We start from the raw sequence: 15,630 nt of genomic DNA on the forward strand, positions 1-15,630 counted from the left end.
TGGTAGTTGGCCAACAACAGACATCAGGCCACCAGAGCACGGGCAATTGGAATAAAAAATAGTTGGTGTACAAGGAATGAAGGCAACAACATCAGCTAATATACAGTATCTGGTGCTAAAACCTCAAAATGAAATTATGGATGATTATGATACAATGCAATTTTAAAACATGACCCCAGGTGGACCCCTCCAATGGTTACAGCTGGGAAGAGTAATTACAATTCATCGCATTGTCATGAACGGGTTCGTATGATATTGTACAAAACGTTATGCACACTAAAACTTATGATATCATACGGAAACTAGGAAACCGCCGGCTGGTCATGTGACATCGGCAACAGAGCTCCGTGCTACAGAGCGACAGTTGCTAGCTGTTAAAGCCGCTACAAGGCTTTGTGACACCGGCTCCAGACCTCCGTCACAGCTCGTCAGCAGCAGTTAGTAGATGTATTTAGCCGCTACAGAACTCTGTGACACCGGCTACGGTGCTCCGCATGGTGCTCCGCATGGTGCTCCGCATGGTGCTCCGTCAGGTCAGTGGTAGGTGGTGGTTCAGTTACCCGAGAATAGGTGACTGTGCAGCAGGTACAGAGCACCGCGAGCTGCCAGTCGTTGGTGGTTCAGTTACCCGAGAATATTTTCTGGGCCCTGTAGAAAGGCCTTTTCTATGGGCCTCTCCCCGCATCCACAGCTATTCATTCTACCATCTTTTTGGGCCCTTCTCACATGAGGGCCCTGGGTACTGAGTCCCCTTTTTCGCCCCAGTCCGACGCCCCTGGCAGCGTGTACAGAGCACCGCGAGCCATTTCGGCGGGGATTACGGTTAAAACTATAGTGCACAATAGTGCGTAGTTTCTGCCACCCCCATGAGGAATTGTAAATAATGACAACAAAACTGTCAGTGTGTCCACATGACACAAGCCTTCCATGACTGTGCACCGCCCCCCCCCCGATCGTGGTTTGTATTAAAACACTCCCAAGGAACACGCATTTCCTATTTAAGTCAGGTTTTTGCTGCTCCAACATTCACAAGGCAGCGTGACAGAGTGAGGATGACACAGAGGTGAAAGACCTGATAGATGACTGATATGTCAGGACGCTGCTACTTTCCCTTCTCAACCTTCAGCACCTAACATCAGCTGACCTGAGAATCTGCTGTCGAATCTGACTTTCTGTCTAAAATCGTAAACTTATGAGCTGTGTCACACTATGCACTGCAAATAGTGCAAATAATCTTTTTTTCTGCTTGTTAACAGCAGATCTTGCTGCCCCTCACAAGTTTCACACCGAAGCTCTTTTTAATTGTCACGTACAGCAGGCTCTGTGTGCATTCCAAAGCACCTATAAAGACAATTTATGTATCTTATATAAGATATTTACGTTTACTCTTCACATCCTGTGGTTGATTTCTTGCCCAGTTTGAATTATCTATGACCTCCTTCCACTCTGTAGTTAACAGCAGGAAATTACCTCTGATTACTAGATTATGGCTACTTGACACCAAGCACCGGATGAACTCAAGGAGAGTGATACTGTCAACTTTGGACCCGATGCATTTGAATGAGGTTAGACATAAGCTGAAAGTGAGATCTGTGAAGATGATTATGGATTGACATATTTGACCTCAGAGATTCATATTTTGTAGAATTAAGGAGATTTTTCTCAAAACATCTAAAACATATTCAAACAGGCAGTAGTATATGCCTCTCAAAATATGTCCTTCATATAATGTTTGCCTTTTATTTATCTCTCTGTATCCTTTTCCCTTCAATTTATTACTTGTTTAATCTCTATGGCTGGGAACACGTTTGTACTAATTTTTGTAATTTCTGAATTATTTCCTAATCATTTCTCCAAAGTTTCCTAGATAGAACTGTGTAAGTTGGTACTAGTTATTAAGAAAATAGAGAAAGTGTTCACTTGGTACACTTTGGATTTAAATGTGCAAGTGTAACCCAGAGTCTTTAACTGGACATGTCAAGCTGTACATGCAAAAATATATTTCCCTGTCCGATTCAACATATAATACAGTTTTCAATGACAAATGAATAATGAATGAATACTTACTTTGGTGTGAATGGTACTTTTATTTCAAGAACATTCCTATTTTCTTCATAATTAATACCAAATAGTAGAGTTCTTTCCAGGACACCCATTAACTGCAATTGATACGTTTGACTGAATTTGATGCGCTGCAATTGATACGTCGTGTTCATGAAAAACTAAGTATTGAATGTTTTTTACTTTTTAAGTAGAAAACAAATGAAACTATTTCATTCCACTAGCATTTAGTTTTTTAGTGAGATTCAGTACAGCACATGCCCAACATGAGGTCTTCTTTTTCACTTAATGGCTGTAAGGTGTGACCTCTTTCACACAAACTGAACAACACACTGTTGGCTCTGCAGCTGCACAGACACTAACTGATTAACTAGAGCAATTGTGAGTGAGAGTTAGGTATGAGGGAGAGAGAGAGTTTTTGTGTGGGTAAAAACATAAGGATACAGACTTTTGAAAATCTGACACTTGTTGGCCCAGTGTTTATGAGGCTGTTTAAACAGAGTGTACACAGAATTAGTGTTGCTTTTAAGGTTGTGAAAGGCTATTGACCTCTAGTGGCTGAGGATTTTCCGAAAGTGAATACAAATATCAAGCTTAGAAAAACTGACAGATCATTCTTAGAATCAAAACAATATGTTCATGTTTTACCATGGTTGTAGTTCCACTGGGCCGTGCTGCAGGTTCGGCTCCAGGAATGGAGATGTCGTCTAATTGGTCTACCATTGTGGTCCAGGCAGACATATCAAAATATCAGATGGATTTCCAAGAAATTTAGTACAGGCATTCATGTTCCGTAACTTTGGTGATGCTCTGACTTTTCCTCTATGCCACCATCAGGTCAACATATGTTTGTCCAATACTTTGGTTTATGACCAAATTCCTGCACCCTCAGCTGTACTTTGTGTTGAGTGCTAATCAATTAGCAAATGTAAGCATGCTACTCTAAGACATTGAACATCATTAGAGTCAGCAGATGCTTCACCTTCCCAGCCAAGAAGCTGGGTGTGCTCTGCTCAACGGAACCACATTAGACATTAATAGAGACCACTACAAACCTGCATTAGAAGTTAAAGTGGAGGAAAATATATTCATATTTACAGTTATTATATCATAGTCACATTCATACACATTCCACAACACAAAACAGAATAAGCATCTCCCGTCATCGGTCGAGGGATTTCAGTAAATCTTAATAAAGACTTTTATTTTTTTTTGTACCAAAATAGGCAGTTAGAGCAGGGATAAATATTATAATATGTTAGATATAGATCCATCTCTGTAATAGATTCTTTGCATCGGTGCTTTACTCTAACAGACAGTGACATGGTCCCCTGGCTAAAACACACAGCCAGAGTCACACAGAGAATCCAGTTCTGTCAACTGACAACACCACTGGTTTACTGGAGTGATAGAGGATTATAGATGGAAATAATTCATTTAACTGGACATTCTGTGAAGAAATATTAAAGCTTTTAACACACACATGTGGTCGCAACTATCTATTATTTGGGTCAAAGAGCTACTTTGTTGACAGAACTGTATTTCTGTACGTCTCAGTTTGGAGGAGTCGCCCTGGGGGGTTGAGGGTGGAGATGGGAAGTGGGTGGCCGGTCCATACACGGGCTGTGTTACCAAAAGCATCTCGGTATTTCAAATGTTACGCTTAACCGCGGAGGTTATTGTCATGTTTCAGGTAAGCCCCATTTGTGACTTCACTCTCTTTTAGCCACCGACTCCAGAGGGAAATATCTGACTCTTTAGCTGCTCAATGCTCCACTATGTTCACCAGCTAGATGTCAACCGTCTGTCTGCTGTTTGGTGCTGAGCAGGTAGTGTACATTGAGTTTTTAGAACCATTTCGCTAAAAACAGCTGCCTGCAGCAACCAAAACGAGTGCTGTAAGAGTGAACCAAAGCAGTAAAGTTGCAGCCGGACAGCTAAACAATGATCTGAAACTCACTGTAAAGCCGATGAGAGCTGCAGATTCAGCTGATAATTCTCTTTGTCACATTGTTTTCATGTTGTCATTTGATACATAGTTATAAAAATATTTATTATAGTAGCATTAAGAGAAAAGCCAAATTGTAATGTGTTTACCTGTTACCTAGCAGAGGGTTGCGCCTTCAAAGGTATTTTTGTGACGTCACGGATGTCTACTATCTGCCCGGAAAGAAATGCTTGAGGCTAAACCAAAATGTAAATGGTTTATTTCCATAGACTGTGACACTCTGATCCTGCCACCAACTGTCTATCTAGATGTGAATTATGTTGCCCCTGGTTATACTCATGCTCATGCATGATACAAACAAACCAGGGATCCACTTATAAAAACACTGCTCCTAGCACTATTTAGGCTACTCAAACTATTTAGCACAACATGTAAATTAAACTGATAAAAAAGATTAGGACAATAAAAACAACTGCAGTGCTCTAAAAGATGAAGAGAAGCTAGGTTTCAGCGCATACTGAGATTTATTTTGTTAAATTTGCATGTTGTGGCGCTTATATAAAGCAGGAAACTTCAAAATCAGAAATTGGATCTGTCTGGGCAGACTGTAGACATCTGTGCGATCATGAAAACACCTTTGATGATACAACCCATTAAGGGCTCAAAATATAACCCATTGATTGTTCACCATGTGCCTGTATCATGGAGCACTGGTCACAAATGGAGCTAGTTTCAGGTGTTGTAAATCCAGCATGAAAAAAAAAAACCTGTTGCAAAAATAGCTAATGCAGTTGATCAGTGGGCTATGACAGTATCGTTAACCAGAGGAGTTCACCTGATGTCTTCAACCACGCAACAATAGCATGACATACAGCAAGTGACTATAAAGAGTTCCCTGACCTCGTTAGCTCTTTCAAACCAGCATAATAACCACTGATGGCTGAAAGTACAGTGAGTGTATCACACGTCCAAACACCAGAAACACAGAGATGGGATCAGATTTTAAGAAACCAGCCCCCACTTGTGCAACTGCATTAAATAGGAAAGCTATGACGCAGATGCTGATAATTATGATCGTGATGATAGTGTTGATGAAGAAGAAGATACACTGTTTAATGCTGGAGTGCTCAACTAATGTCACACTATGACTGTGGAGAAGGAGAGAGATGAAAGCATGAGATGGAGAGGAGGAAGAGGAGGAGAAGGGTTGGCAGAGATTTGGGTAATATAAGTTTTTTTTTTTTTTTAACAGAGGATCTGGGCCTGTATTTATCAAACTGCTTGAATTAAAAGATTGGACTTAAAATGTCTTACTTTTACCCTCTTAAATGTTTTTTGGAAGAATTGTACAACATATTATTAGTCACGATGGGCAATACTTCAGCTATAAGCAATATGTTTAGTTCTAATAAAAAAATGTTTACACTATTATTTGCATGTTTTTATTTGAACATTTAATAGGATTACTGCACTACTTTTTCTTCTCTTTGCTTCTTGTGTTTATAAGGGTGCAAACAACAAGAATAAAGCCGTCATTGATTTTGTTTGCAATCACTTTCCATGCATCTTCATTACCCGCACCTCAATATCTGTTTTCTCTGGCATACCTCGTCTACCAACAGCAAAGCTTCTTTCCTGCTCCAGTTTCCATTTTAGCCCATTATTTCATCCATATTTGTACATGTATTTCATTATAAATATATACGATTGTTTTAAATTTCACATGCTAATTGCTACTGGTGATATTAAAGATTTCACACAAATAAAATTAAGGTTCTTAAGTATAATGTTCAGAAACGTGATAAATACAGGCCCAGGGCTCCAAATGGACTATGAGGCCTTTTTACTTAATTTTTTGTTGAAGAAAAATAGTTTTTTTTCATCTTGCCTTTTAGGGCTTTAGTGTCATACTTACAGTATCTATTTTAAAGTTCAAAATCTAATTTACAAGAAATATCAAGAGTCTCAATCAAAGAAATCCTAAACTGCTCATTAGGATTTATTGTTACGTCTATTGTACTATAGGTTTATTTTGGCTCTTGGTACCAAAATGCTGGGGCACGTTATCAAGTTTTTTCCCTCATATCTAAAGTCTGTAGTCTAAAGGAGAAAGCAGGAGGAAATGATGGGATATGAGAGAAAGATAGAAAAAAGACTAAACAGTAGCAATGCCATGAGGAAAAACAGACAGACTGGAAAGGAGATCAAGATTTTGTCCCAAAAACATGCTCTTAAAGCTACAGCGTGCAAAAGTCTGCCTCTTGGTGACAATATTATCATTACAAACCCATACATGAATGCATTACCCTTTGTTAATATGAAAACAACAACGACAACAACAATAAGAAGAACAATAATGAAATCAAATTAGATAATGGGTACATGTCGCCTTGATTTGAACCCCCTCCTTAAACATTAAGGAACTGAGCTGTAGGAAGATCTACCAATAGGCTGCTGGACAGACATTAGCCTCTCCCACTTCAGGAAGTAGCAGTCCCAGATAGTCCCAGCCTCGTCCATCTTTATGTGCTTGTGTAAATGTGTGTGTTTGTGTGTAGTGATGTGTGTGTACGAGAGAGAGAGAGAGAGAGAGAGAGAGAGAGAGAGAGAGAGAGAGGAAGCAGGCTGATAATAGAAAATAAGAGCTGTAGGAAGTGTTAGAGTGACGTGTGTGATGATGTAGCATGTGTGTGTTTATTCAGAGTCGGTCCTTGGTGGGCACCCAGATGTAAGGACCAGACTGCTCCTCAATGATCTGCTTCACCTGCGAATACACTTCCTCTAGAGACGAGCCCTGGACGATAGCTACAGACAGAGAGAGAGAGAGAGAGAGAGAGAGAGAGAGAGAAAGAAATGAATATCCACGAGGAACATATACCAAAACACATTAAACCACAGTGTGTGCAGAAAGGAACTATAATCAAAATGAGGAACTTTACTCTACTACTAGAGTAAAGTTCCTTATCTGTGTATTTTGTTTGTGTTTGTGTATGTTTGTTTGTTCTTTACACACAGACTTCCTATATGCGAAAATAAAGTGATGAATCTGCCCCCCCCGTCACAGTTTGTATTATGGCTGAAGGACCTTTGTTGCACCACTCTCTCTCTCTCTCCCTCTCTTGTTTTCCTGTTTCACCTCTCTCTCTACTCCTCAAGTGCCAAATAACAATAAAAATACCACACATAAAAACACTTGTATCACCTCAAAAGTTCCATTCAATGGCAGTTCTGGAGCTATCAATTATTTCACATGATCTTCCTCAACATGCCACAATAAAGTGTGTTTTTTGTTTGGTTTTAATTAGTGAGCTTTAGAGGTTCTGGTGGACAGATGTTTGAAATTTCGCAAGAGTAGGTGAGCTGTTCCCCTCTGCGTATTTATGCTACGCTATAGTAGGCTAACCACGTCCTGATTCCAGGTGCGTACTAAAGACATGACTAGGCTCTCAATCATCTCATCTAACTCTCAGAAAGAGAGCATTTTACATTTTTAAGTGGACTCTTCCCAAGAACTCTTTCTTGGACCTGAGCTGTCAACTTCCCAGAAATGTCTGTCTCCCATGGAAAACGGACTTCTATTCCCACGTGACGTCATCGCAGAAAATCCACAGAACATTGATGTGTTAAGGTGCTTGCGTTTGTATGTGTACGTGTTTGTGTGCTGGCAACTAACCAGTGAAGAACTCTGTGAACTCCTGCTCCAGTTTGACAGCTCTGTCGAAGGTCTTCCTCGCCTGCTCCTCAGTGAAACGCTTGTTCATCTCTCTGGAGAGACAGAAAAGATATGTTACACATATCAAAGTACAGAACAATCATTTCAAACATCTTTTACATAAATCCTGAGGAAACCTTTTGAGCTCACTGTGAAATTCAACAGTGGTCAAATGACATGATGATAAAAATTGTATTACACTGGAACTGCACCAACACACTGTGATGAGTGAATGAGAATATAGCACTAACCAAGTTGCACGAAGCCTACAGTACGTCTGAAGGTAGCTAGAGACAACTATTTTAGAAATAAAACAATCATCCTGTATGATTGCATGACTTCTGGGGTTTTCTACAGACTTCAGTCTCAGGTTAACCAGATAACACAAGATGTATGTTGACATTGCTTTGTAGTACAAGCCTCTGATCTATGCATATTGCAATAAATGTCATAGAATAATTGTAGTTTTTAAAATATCTGTAATTTATTAATTTAAATGTGATTGCAGACAAGTGAAGGACATTTCTTTGTCACTCATAGGTTGTCCATGAAATTTGCAATATTTTTTTTTTTGTATCTTATTTTTCGTTTGTTCATGCAATTTGCAATTTGGGATGGGAGAAAAACGTGCTCTGGTTGATTGGCATTTCTTTAAACCAATCACAATCAGCTTGGGCGGTGCTAAGCGCAGAGTGGAGCCACGGTGCTGCTGCAATATAGCCTCGGGAAGGAACTTGTTTTGGTGGAACATGTGTACTTCAAAGGTTGTTTTAGTCGATTTACCCTGAAGAGATCTGAGGAGCAGTTAACCATAGTCCTCATGAATCGACTGGAGTTTAGAATTACTACACAAAAAAGCCGAAGGTAACGGACATCCGAAAACAGACATCCGAAAAGAGTGACATCCGGCGGAATTTTCGACAGAAAGAGAGTCTCTTTTGAGCAACGTCGTGGATATAGACTACTGCCAGTTATACCAGGGATGTTATGTTGGTGATGTTAATATTCAAGGCAGGGGTAGTAATGTTGAAATGCTAGCAAGATTTGAAAGTAGCATCTCCTCGGGTCTCCGTCTAACCCCCACGCCCTGCCCTCAGGGCTCCAACCCACACGCAGATGTGCACGAGCACCGCTGCTTCAGAGCAGAGCGGAGAAAGGACCGCAATTTTACTTCATGTCTCATTCACTTGTAAGCAATCACCTAATATTATCATACCGCATGTTTAAAACAAACATGACTGCTGTTAGCAATGCGACATTGTGCTCAGGCTCAAAAACGGAGTAAGGAGGCATTTCATTGGTTCTTTCCAAGCGGCCCACGAGGCAGTGATTGGTGGATGATTTCACAGGATTACACCAGCTACAGATGACAGATCTTTTTCACTGCTTTTTCAGAGGCCATACGTTATTTATTGATGTCGGGTTGTAAAGACCATTTCAAACAATATATAAAAAAAAGTGTATATTGGAAATAGTTACCAATCATGCCTTCAAGGTTACTTACAGGATGTTGTCGACATTGCATGGTCTAATAAAGACAGCGATGGGATGGAGGCCTGCCAACTGGAGACGCTTTATCGCATTCCCTGATACATCCAGTATGCAGTGTTTACCCTGCGAGAGACACATAGAGTAGTTTCCGTTTCCTCTGTCCTTTGTATTTGTAACATTTGTATCTTTCATGGCACTCTCTCTTTAGACTCACCTTGTCAGCGACTACTTTGACCGACTGTATGCTGGTTCCATACAGATGGTTGTTATACTGTCCAGCCTCTATGAACTTATGTTCCTGGATCTCTTGCTCCATGAGCTCTCTGGAGGACATGAAGTGGTAATCTCTGCCGTCCACCTCGTAGTCTCGCCGCGGCCGCGTTGTGTCTGGGGATCAAAGGGTTTACACACATTAAGCTATTATTTAGGAATCAATATATATATATATATGATGATGATGATCAGGTCCCTTTCGTTATATGTGCTGTTTTGTACTGTGGCAATTGACATGTGTCAAAAACTATTTTAGGCTTTAAATGTTGGTTGATGCTATGTACTTTTCCCTTTAAAAAATGAATAAAGAATAAAAAATAAAAGTGTAAAAGTATATCTTTTTATTCAGCTCCATATCCAACTTAAGCACATCTTTTATTACATATTTATATCTAAAAAGGACAAATATACTGAAGGAAAAAAACAAAACAAAACAAAAACAACATCCAGCTTGCTTGATTTTTTTATAGATTGGGTAAAAGAACATTTTAAGGCAAAAGACTTTAAAGTGACTGAAATACAACGGCATAATGGCGGATCTTCTTTACGGCAGTATTGCAGAATCTCTATGTAAAACAGCCCAATTTCTTCGTCTTTGTCCGTTATCTCCAGCCACATTTATAATTCCCCAAACCCCTTCCATCCACTTGATGCCATCAGACTTTCCCTCACCTCATTGCACCGCCCGTCTGCTCACCTGTCCCCTCTTTCCTCATCAGTGCTCTAGATATTTAACCAGTCCATTTTCGTTCACCCTTTGTCAGTTCAGCCTAGTTGCTTTGTTGGTTTCCTGCGTTATGCTTTTGTGTCTGGGTGTCTATCCTCTGTATGTTTACCTGGACCTGTACCTACCTGCCTGCCTGCCTGCCTGCCTTCCTGTATCTGCCTAAAAGCTATTTCACCAGTAAACTCACTGAAGTTATCCTTCTGCCTCCTCAGTCTGCATGTCGGTCTGCCTATCCCAGTGGCCCTGCATAACCAGCTGTGACATTTACTTCTTCAATTCATAAATCTTTGCTGAAAAGTATACGACAAAAAAACTAACATTTTATTTCATATCAGCTGTCATTAAGGCATTATAAACATGTTTTTTTTATAGTTTTCATAATGTGTCTTTGCCTTGTGTGCAAAGTTCCAGCATTATTGAAGAGGTGACAGCTGGGATTTATCACACAGTTAAGACACTCACGTGGGACACAGGAGCCAAACTTGTCAGGGAACTCGGAGATGAGGTCATCGTTGATCCGATCTTTCATTGGTCCAAGCACGATGACTGGCCGTGTGTAACTAACTGTGATATTACAAACCAGGTCAACACAAACAAACACAAAGATACAATGAGTAAGTTGATTTATGCAACACTTGAAAATAAAAACTGATATATTATACTTATTATTAAACTAATAATTTGTGTTAAGCACTGACCTTCCTGTTGCATGACAGGTTGGTAGGTGAGTAATGTCTCCTCCTGGCCAGCTGATCGGACAAAGAGAAATAGTGGACACATTAAGAGGTACAGTGGGTGGGATTAATGACAAAACACTCCCGACCCTTTTCTACTTGTGGACTAAACTTCAACAGCTCTGGCAAAAGCAGGCTGGAAAAGAAGAGAAAGGCAATTCTCTCTCTCTCACTCATACACACACACACACACACACACACACACACACACACAGACAAACAAACACAAACACACACACACACAGACAAACACACACACCACAACACACAAAAACACGTGCATGTATGAATGACACATGTGCAAGCACTGAACAAAACTGAACAAAAACAAGCAAAAAAATGAAGAGAGAGAGAGAGAGAAGAAAAGAAAGAAAGAAAGAAAGAAAGAAAGAAAGAAAGAAAGAAAGAAAGAAAGAAAGAAAGAAATAGAGGAGGGTCTAGACTTACAGGAACTACTCTCATTATCGCTGGTGCCAGAGGTTACCAGCTCTGGAAGGACAAGACAGGTCAGAGTCAGCAACACACATACACACACACACACACACACACACACACACACACACACACACACACACACACACACACACACACACACACACACACACAGATAAAAAAAAAAAAAACTTGCATTGTTTCTATTTCACACAACCACTTTCACTTATAACAGAAAACATCAGCCACACAATATCATTTCATCCATCCATTTTTCATATTCGCCCATCCTGTTCAGGTGAGTCCACAGCCTATCTCAGCATGCATCATACCTGCACTACAAACATTTGCAGTAGTTAAAGGCAACTAAGTGCATTTACTCAAGTACTGTACTTAATTGATGGTTCGGAGTAATTTCACCCTACGGTCCTTTGCACCACGTCCTGGAGCCAAACACCCCCCCAGAAGCTTTTTTCACCTGGGTCAAACATTGGGAGAGTTAGCGTTATCAGCTGAATAGCATAGTGCAGGCGCTTATGGATCCAACTGTGTATTTCGTACGTTACCCCACTAATAATGCCCAAAATGATACCAAACTTCTACAGTAGTACAAATAGATAAAATCAAAAAAAATTTATTAATGTAATGATTAAATAAGGTAGTGTCTCCAAACTTACCTCAATTATAACTTGTCTCCTGCTATTTATACTACAGTACTTACTTTTAAAAAATAAGTTAAATTAATAAATATTTTTGTTGTATCTCTTTTCGGTGTTGTAATTTGTAAAGCGCTCGTCTTACTGCCGGTAGCAGCAGAGAGCAGAAGCCAGCAGGCAAGTGTTATTTAAAATAAACTTCTGGTGTACTTACAAACTTTCCAATCCATCGTTTTATGAGTACATAACCTATTTTACTACTGTAGAAGTTTGCTATCATTTTGGCTCAAGGTCATGGTGCAAAGGACCCTAGGGTGAAATTACTCCGAATCATCACTTTAAGTACATTTCTATAGTATTTGTAATTTACTTGAGTATTTCAATCTTATGCTTATGCTACCTCTCCACTACATCTCAGAAACAAATATTGTACTTTCTATAGTTACTAGCTGCTTTACAACTTAAGATTTTAAATCACCTAACAGTATATACAATAAGTATAATTAGCCTGGGAGTACTTTTACTTCCGATTTTTTAAGTACATGTTTCTTTTACTTAAGTAGTTTAAATATTACCACACTTTTGTTTTGCTGGCTGGCACAAACTTTGTATGTTAATGACAATTGCAAATTGAATAATCTATCCTGGACAGTGTTCTTATAACTTTAATGTCAATTTCAGTACACCCTCTTCTTCTCTCTCCATCATGCTCCTCTTCCTCCATCCCAGAGCAGGACTGAGGAGGAGGAGTTTGAAGGAGGATTCAAGACATAACATGAGGATGGAGGTGACAGGGGCAGTAGTGTTAGTCCGGTTTGCTAAGGAGCCAAAGTTACATATACTGACCAGCAGGTCTCACTGATGGAGAGAATGCCTACCTTTATCATCCTGATCCTGCAGAAAGAGAGAGAGAGAGAGAGAGAGAAAGAGAGAGAGAGAGAGATAGAAAGAGAGAGAGAGAGAGAGAGAATTAATCAACATACTGAATATGACCATGCCAGTTTCTTGACTGTTATCAGCCGAACCCCTATTTGAAAGCTCATGGGTTCTCTATTGCTCTCGCTTTCACACACACACACACACACACACACACACACACACACACACACACACACACACACACACACACACACACACACACACACACACACACACACACACACACACACTTTCTCAAAGCATGGGGCCAGGGAATAGAGCATGTGTGTGATGTTTAATTAGCAGCTCTTCACCGTGCAGAGTTGCTGATTGCAGACCTGCTGATTCACACAGCGCGAGGAAAACAGAGCGTGAGCTGACAACACAGTGATATCAATAGCTTGTGTTAGACTCGTGTGTCAGCTCTCATCATCGCGCTGCGTGAAGTGTGATTAAAGTCTCGTCGTCACCTTTGCCTTGAAACTCAGACTGGAAACTTTCTAAATCACAAGTATCAAAGGAACAAAAAGCTAGTTTGTGTACTTTTAATTATACTCTAATTAATAGTTGACCTGACAACGCTGTTCACTTGGTGTGGTTGTTACTGGCAAAAGATGTTGTTTAAGCCAGCTCATTCTTCGACTCAATTTGTTAATTTAACTGCAAAAAGTCTAATTGATAGCGCTATAGATGAAAATTGTCAACTCTTAAAATCTAGTGCTAATTAAACGATATTTGTGAATATTAATGTGATATTAGTAGTAGCAGTGACTGGTTACTTTTTCCCGATAAAAAGTAAGCCATTAAAATGGAGTAATCAGAATATTTCCTCATCAACAAAGACCTTAATGACTGACTGGATGACTAATGTAATAATAAGAAGGAATAATCGTCTCAACATCAGTGCCACAGTTTATCCATCCACCTTTACGTCTCTTTAAATTAGCTTTTTAAACAGATACAGCTCATTCAGAATGCTGATGCTCAAGCTACACTGGCTTTCTATGTTAAAGAATTTACAATAAATTATGCATTTAATATCACTTATGAAATGATCAAATCGTACTGACAGTCCTGTATATGTTACCTGTCATTAATACTTCTGTAGAGCTAAAGCATTTGATCCTAGGTGGATCCTGTTGAATTAATTCATTTTCCATATCTTTACCATATGTTATTTGTACCGGTCATAATGTTTCAATTCTTCTGAAACCCAGTCATGGTCATACTGATACATTATTTACTTTTCATTTCTGCACTTTTCATTTCTGCACGTTGTAGTGCGTAGGATTGAGTGTATGATAAACAAATGTGATTTGATTTGATTTAAGGGTTGTGTCCACTCTGATTTTTTGAACAGCACGGTTATATATATAATTGAGTGGACAAGTGGAAAAACACTTTCCTCTGCAAATAACACAATGTCAAACCTCCTACTGCACCTGGTTCAACAGCATCTCAACACATCAGTTCTGTTTTCATCTGAGGACTGAAGCTCCATGGAAAGGTATTATTACGAGTTTCACACAGTGGTGTAATCTAGTCTATTGTAGTGAGTATACTGTGATTTTTCTCTCCCAACCTCATTCTCGCCCGTGTCCCAGAGCGACAACCCATACATTTTGCTTTTCCACCTTTCATTTTTGACAGGACAGCTAGGTGAGAAAGGGGAGAGAGAGGGGAAAGACATGCTCGAAATAGTCACAGGCCGGATTCGAACCCTGGACCCCTGCGTTGAGGCATAAACCTCTCAGTATATGTGCGCCTGCTCTACCACTGATCCAACCCGGCCACAACCCTATACATTTTTTGTAACGTTACTGCGTATAGCATCAGCCTCATCTGGCTCATTTTCTGTAGTTTCTGTAACGTAACCGTCATTTGTACAGAGAGTCTGGCCCTTATTAGAAATTCTTTGGTCTGGCCTCTCTCCATTGACAAGTGTTAACTTCCTTGAAGGCTGGTACCCTGTTGAAGTTAAAAAACTATTGGATCTGCCCAGAGCCACTCTGGATCTGCCATAACCAATCGCTAACACTGTGTTGTTGTTCCTAGGTGACTCGCAACACAGACGGGGTTAATTTATGACCAAAACGTTACGTTACCTTGCGCTTTTGAAAGTGGATATATGGAAATTCTTTATCTTTTCTAGTGGGTATAGGGCGTATACCTGCGTATCACGTAGACTACACCACTGGTTTCACATTGTATTCATGTTTTATGTTGGTAATTGTTTAATAATTGTTTAAAATTGTTAATGTTATAGATGAAAAAGGAGGATGGTTATTTCTGCTGCATTCATCTGTCCTACTACTATACTCATTTGAGTAATGAACCCCATGTTGGTTAGTGCACCAACAACCAATAAGGTTAACTGTAACGTGACTTTTGTGACCTTTGAGAGGACCAAACATCGTTTTAAGGTTTATAAATCAGGTTGCTACTCACCGATCTGTCCTGAGACCTCGTCACTCTGACCATCTTTAACCTCGACCTCTCCTTTTTCTCTGCCCTGTGAGATTAAAAGACAAGAAAATAAAAAAATAAAAGACATGAAAAAACATTAAGAGGAATTAATTTCTCTTTCATGCATTCAAATCAGCACAAACATCACAGTTTGGAAGGAAGCAAAGAGATGTAGCTTCTCTGTCACAAGAGTGTATAGGGAAAGATTTGAG

At 39.8% G+C, this 15,630-nt stretch overlaps 1 protein-coding gene across 11 annotated transcripts in view; it reads right to left on the minus strand.

The window, feature by feature from the left end:
• Nucleotides 1-2,067: 2,067 nt before the first annotated feature.
• LOC120565065 (discs large homolog 1-like protein) overlaps nucleotides 2,068-15,630 on the minus strand; it is a 122,675-nt gene continuing 109,112 nt past the window's right edge. For 10 of the 11 annotated variants that reach the window (XM_039810395.1, XM_039810397.1, XM_039810404.1 and 7 more), the window contains 9 exons: nucleotides 15,401-15,464; nucleotides 12,913-12,928; nucleotides 11,394-11,435; nucleotides 10,911-10,961; nucleotides 10,675-10,776; nucleotides 9,427-9,599; nucleotides 9,226-9,335; nucleotides 7,683-7,774; nucleotides 2,068-6,814 (listed from right to left, as the gene is read on the minus strand). In XM_039810395.1, the coding sequence (XP_039666329.1) occupies nucleotides 6,708-6,814; nucleotides 7,683-7,774; nucleotides 9,226-9,335; nucleotides 9,427-9,599; nucleotides 10,675-10,776; nucleotides 10,911-10,961; nucleotides 11,394-11,435; nucleotides 12,913-12,928; nucleotides 15,401-15,464 (757 nt within the window). In that variant the 3' untranslated portion in view covers nucleotides 2,068-6,707. The remainder of the gene's footprint in view (nucleotides 6,815-7,682; nucleotides 7,775-9,225; nucleotides 9,336-9,426; nucleotides 9,600-10,674; nucleotides 10,777-10,910; nucleotides 10,962-11,393; nucleotides 11,436-12,912; nucleotides 12,929-15,400; nucleotides 15,465-15,630) is intronic. The other variant, XM_039810396.1, reaches the window with a different exon arrangement.

This window comes from Perca fluviatilis, chromosome 9 (assembly GCF_010015445.1).
Source record: "Perca fluviatilis chromosome 9, GENO_Pfluv_1.0, whole genome shotgun sequence".
NCBI lineage: Eukaryota > Metazoa > Chordata > Actinopteri > Perciformes > Percidae > Perca > Perca fluviatilis.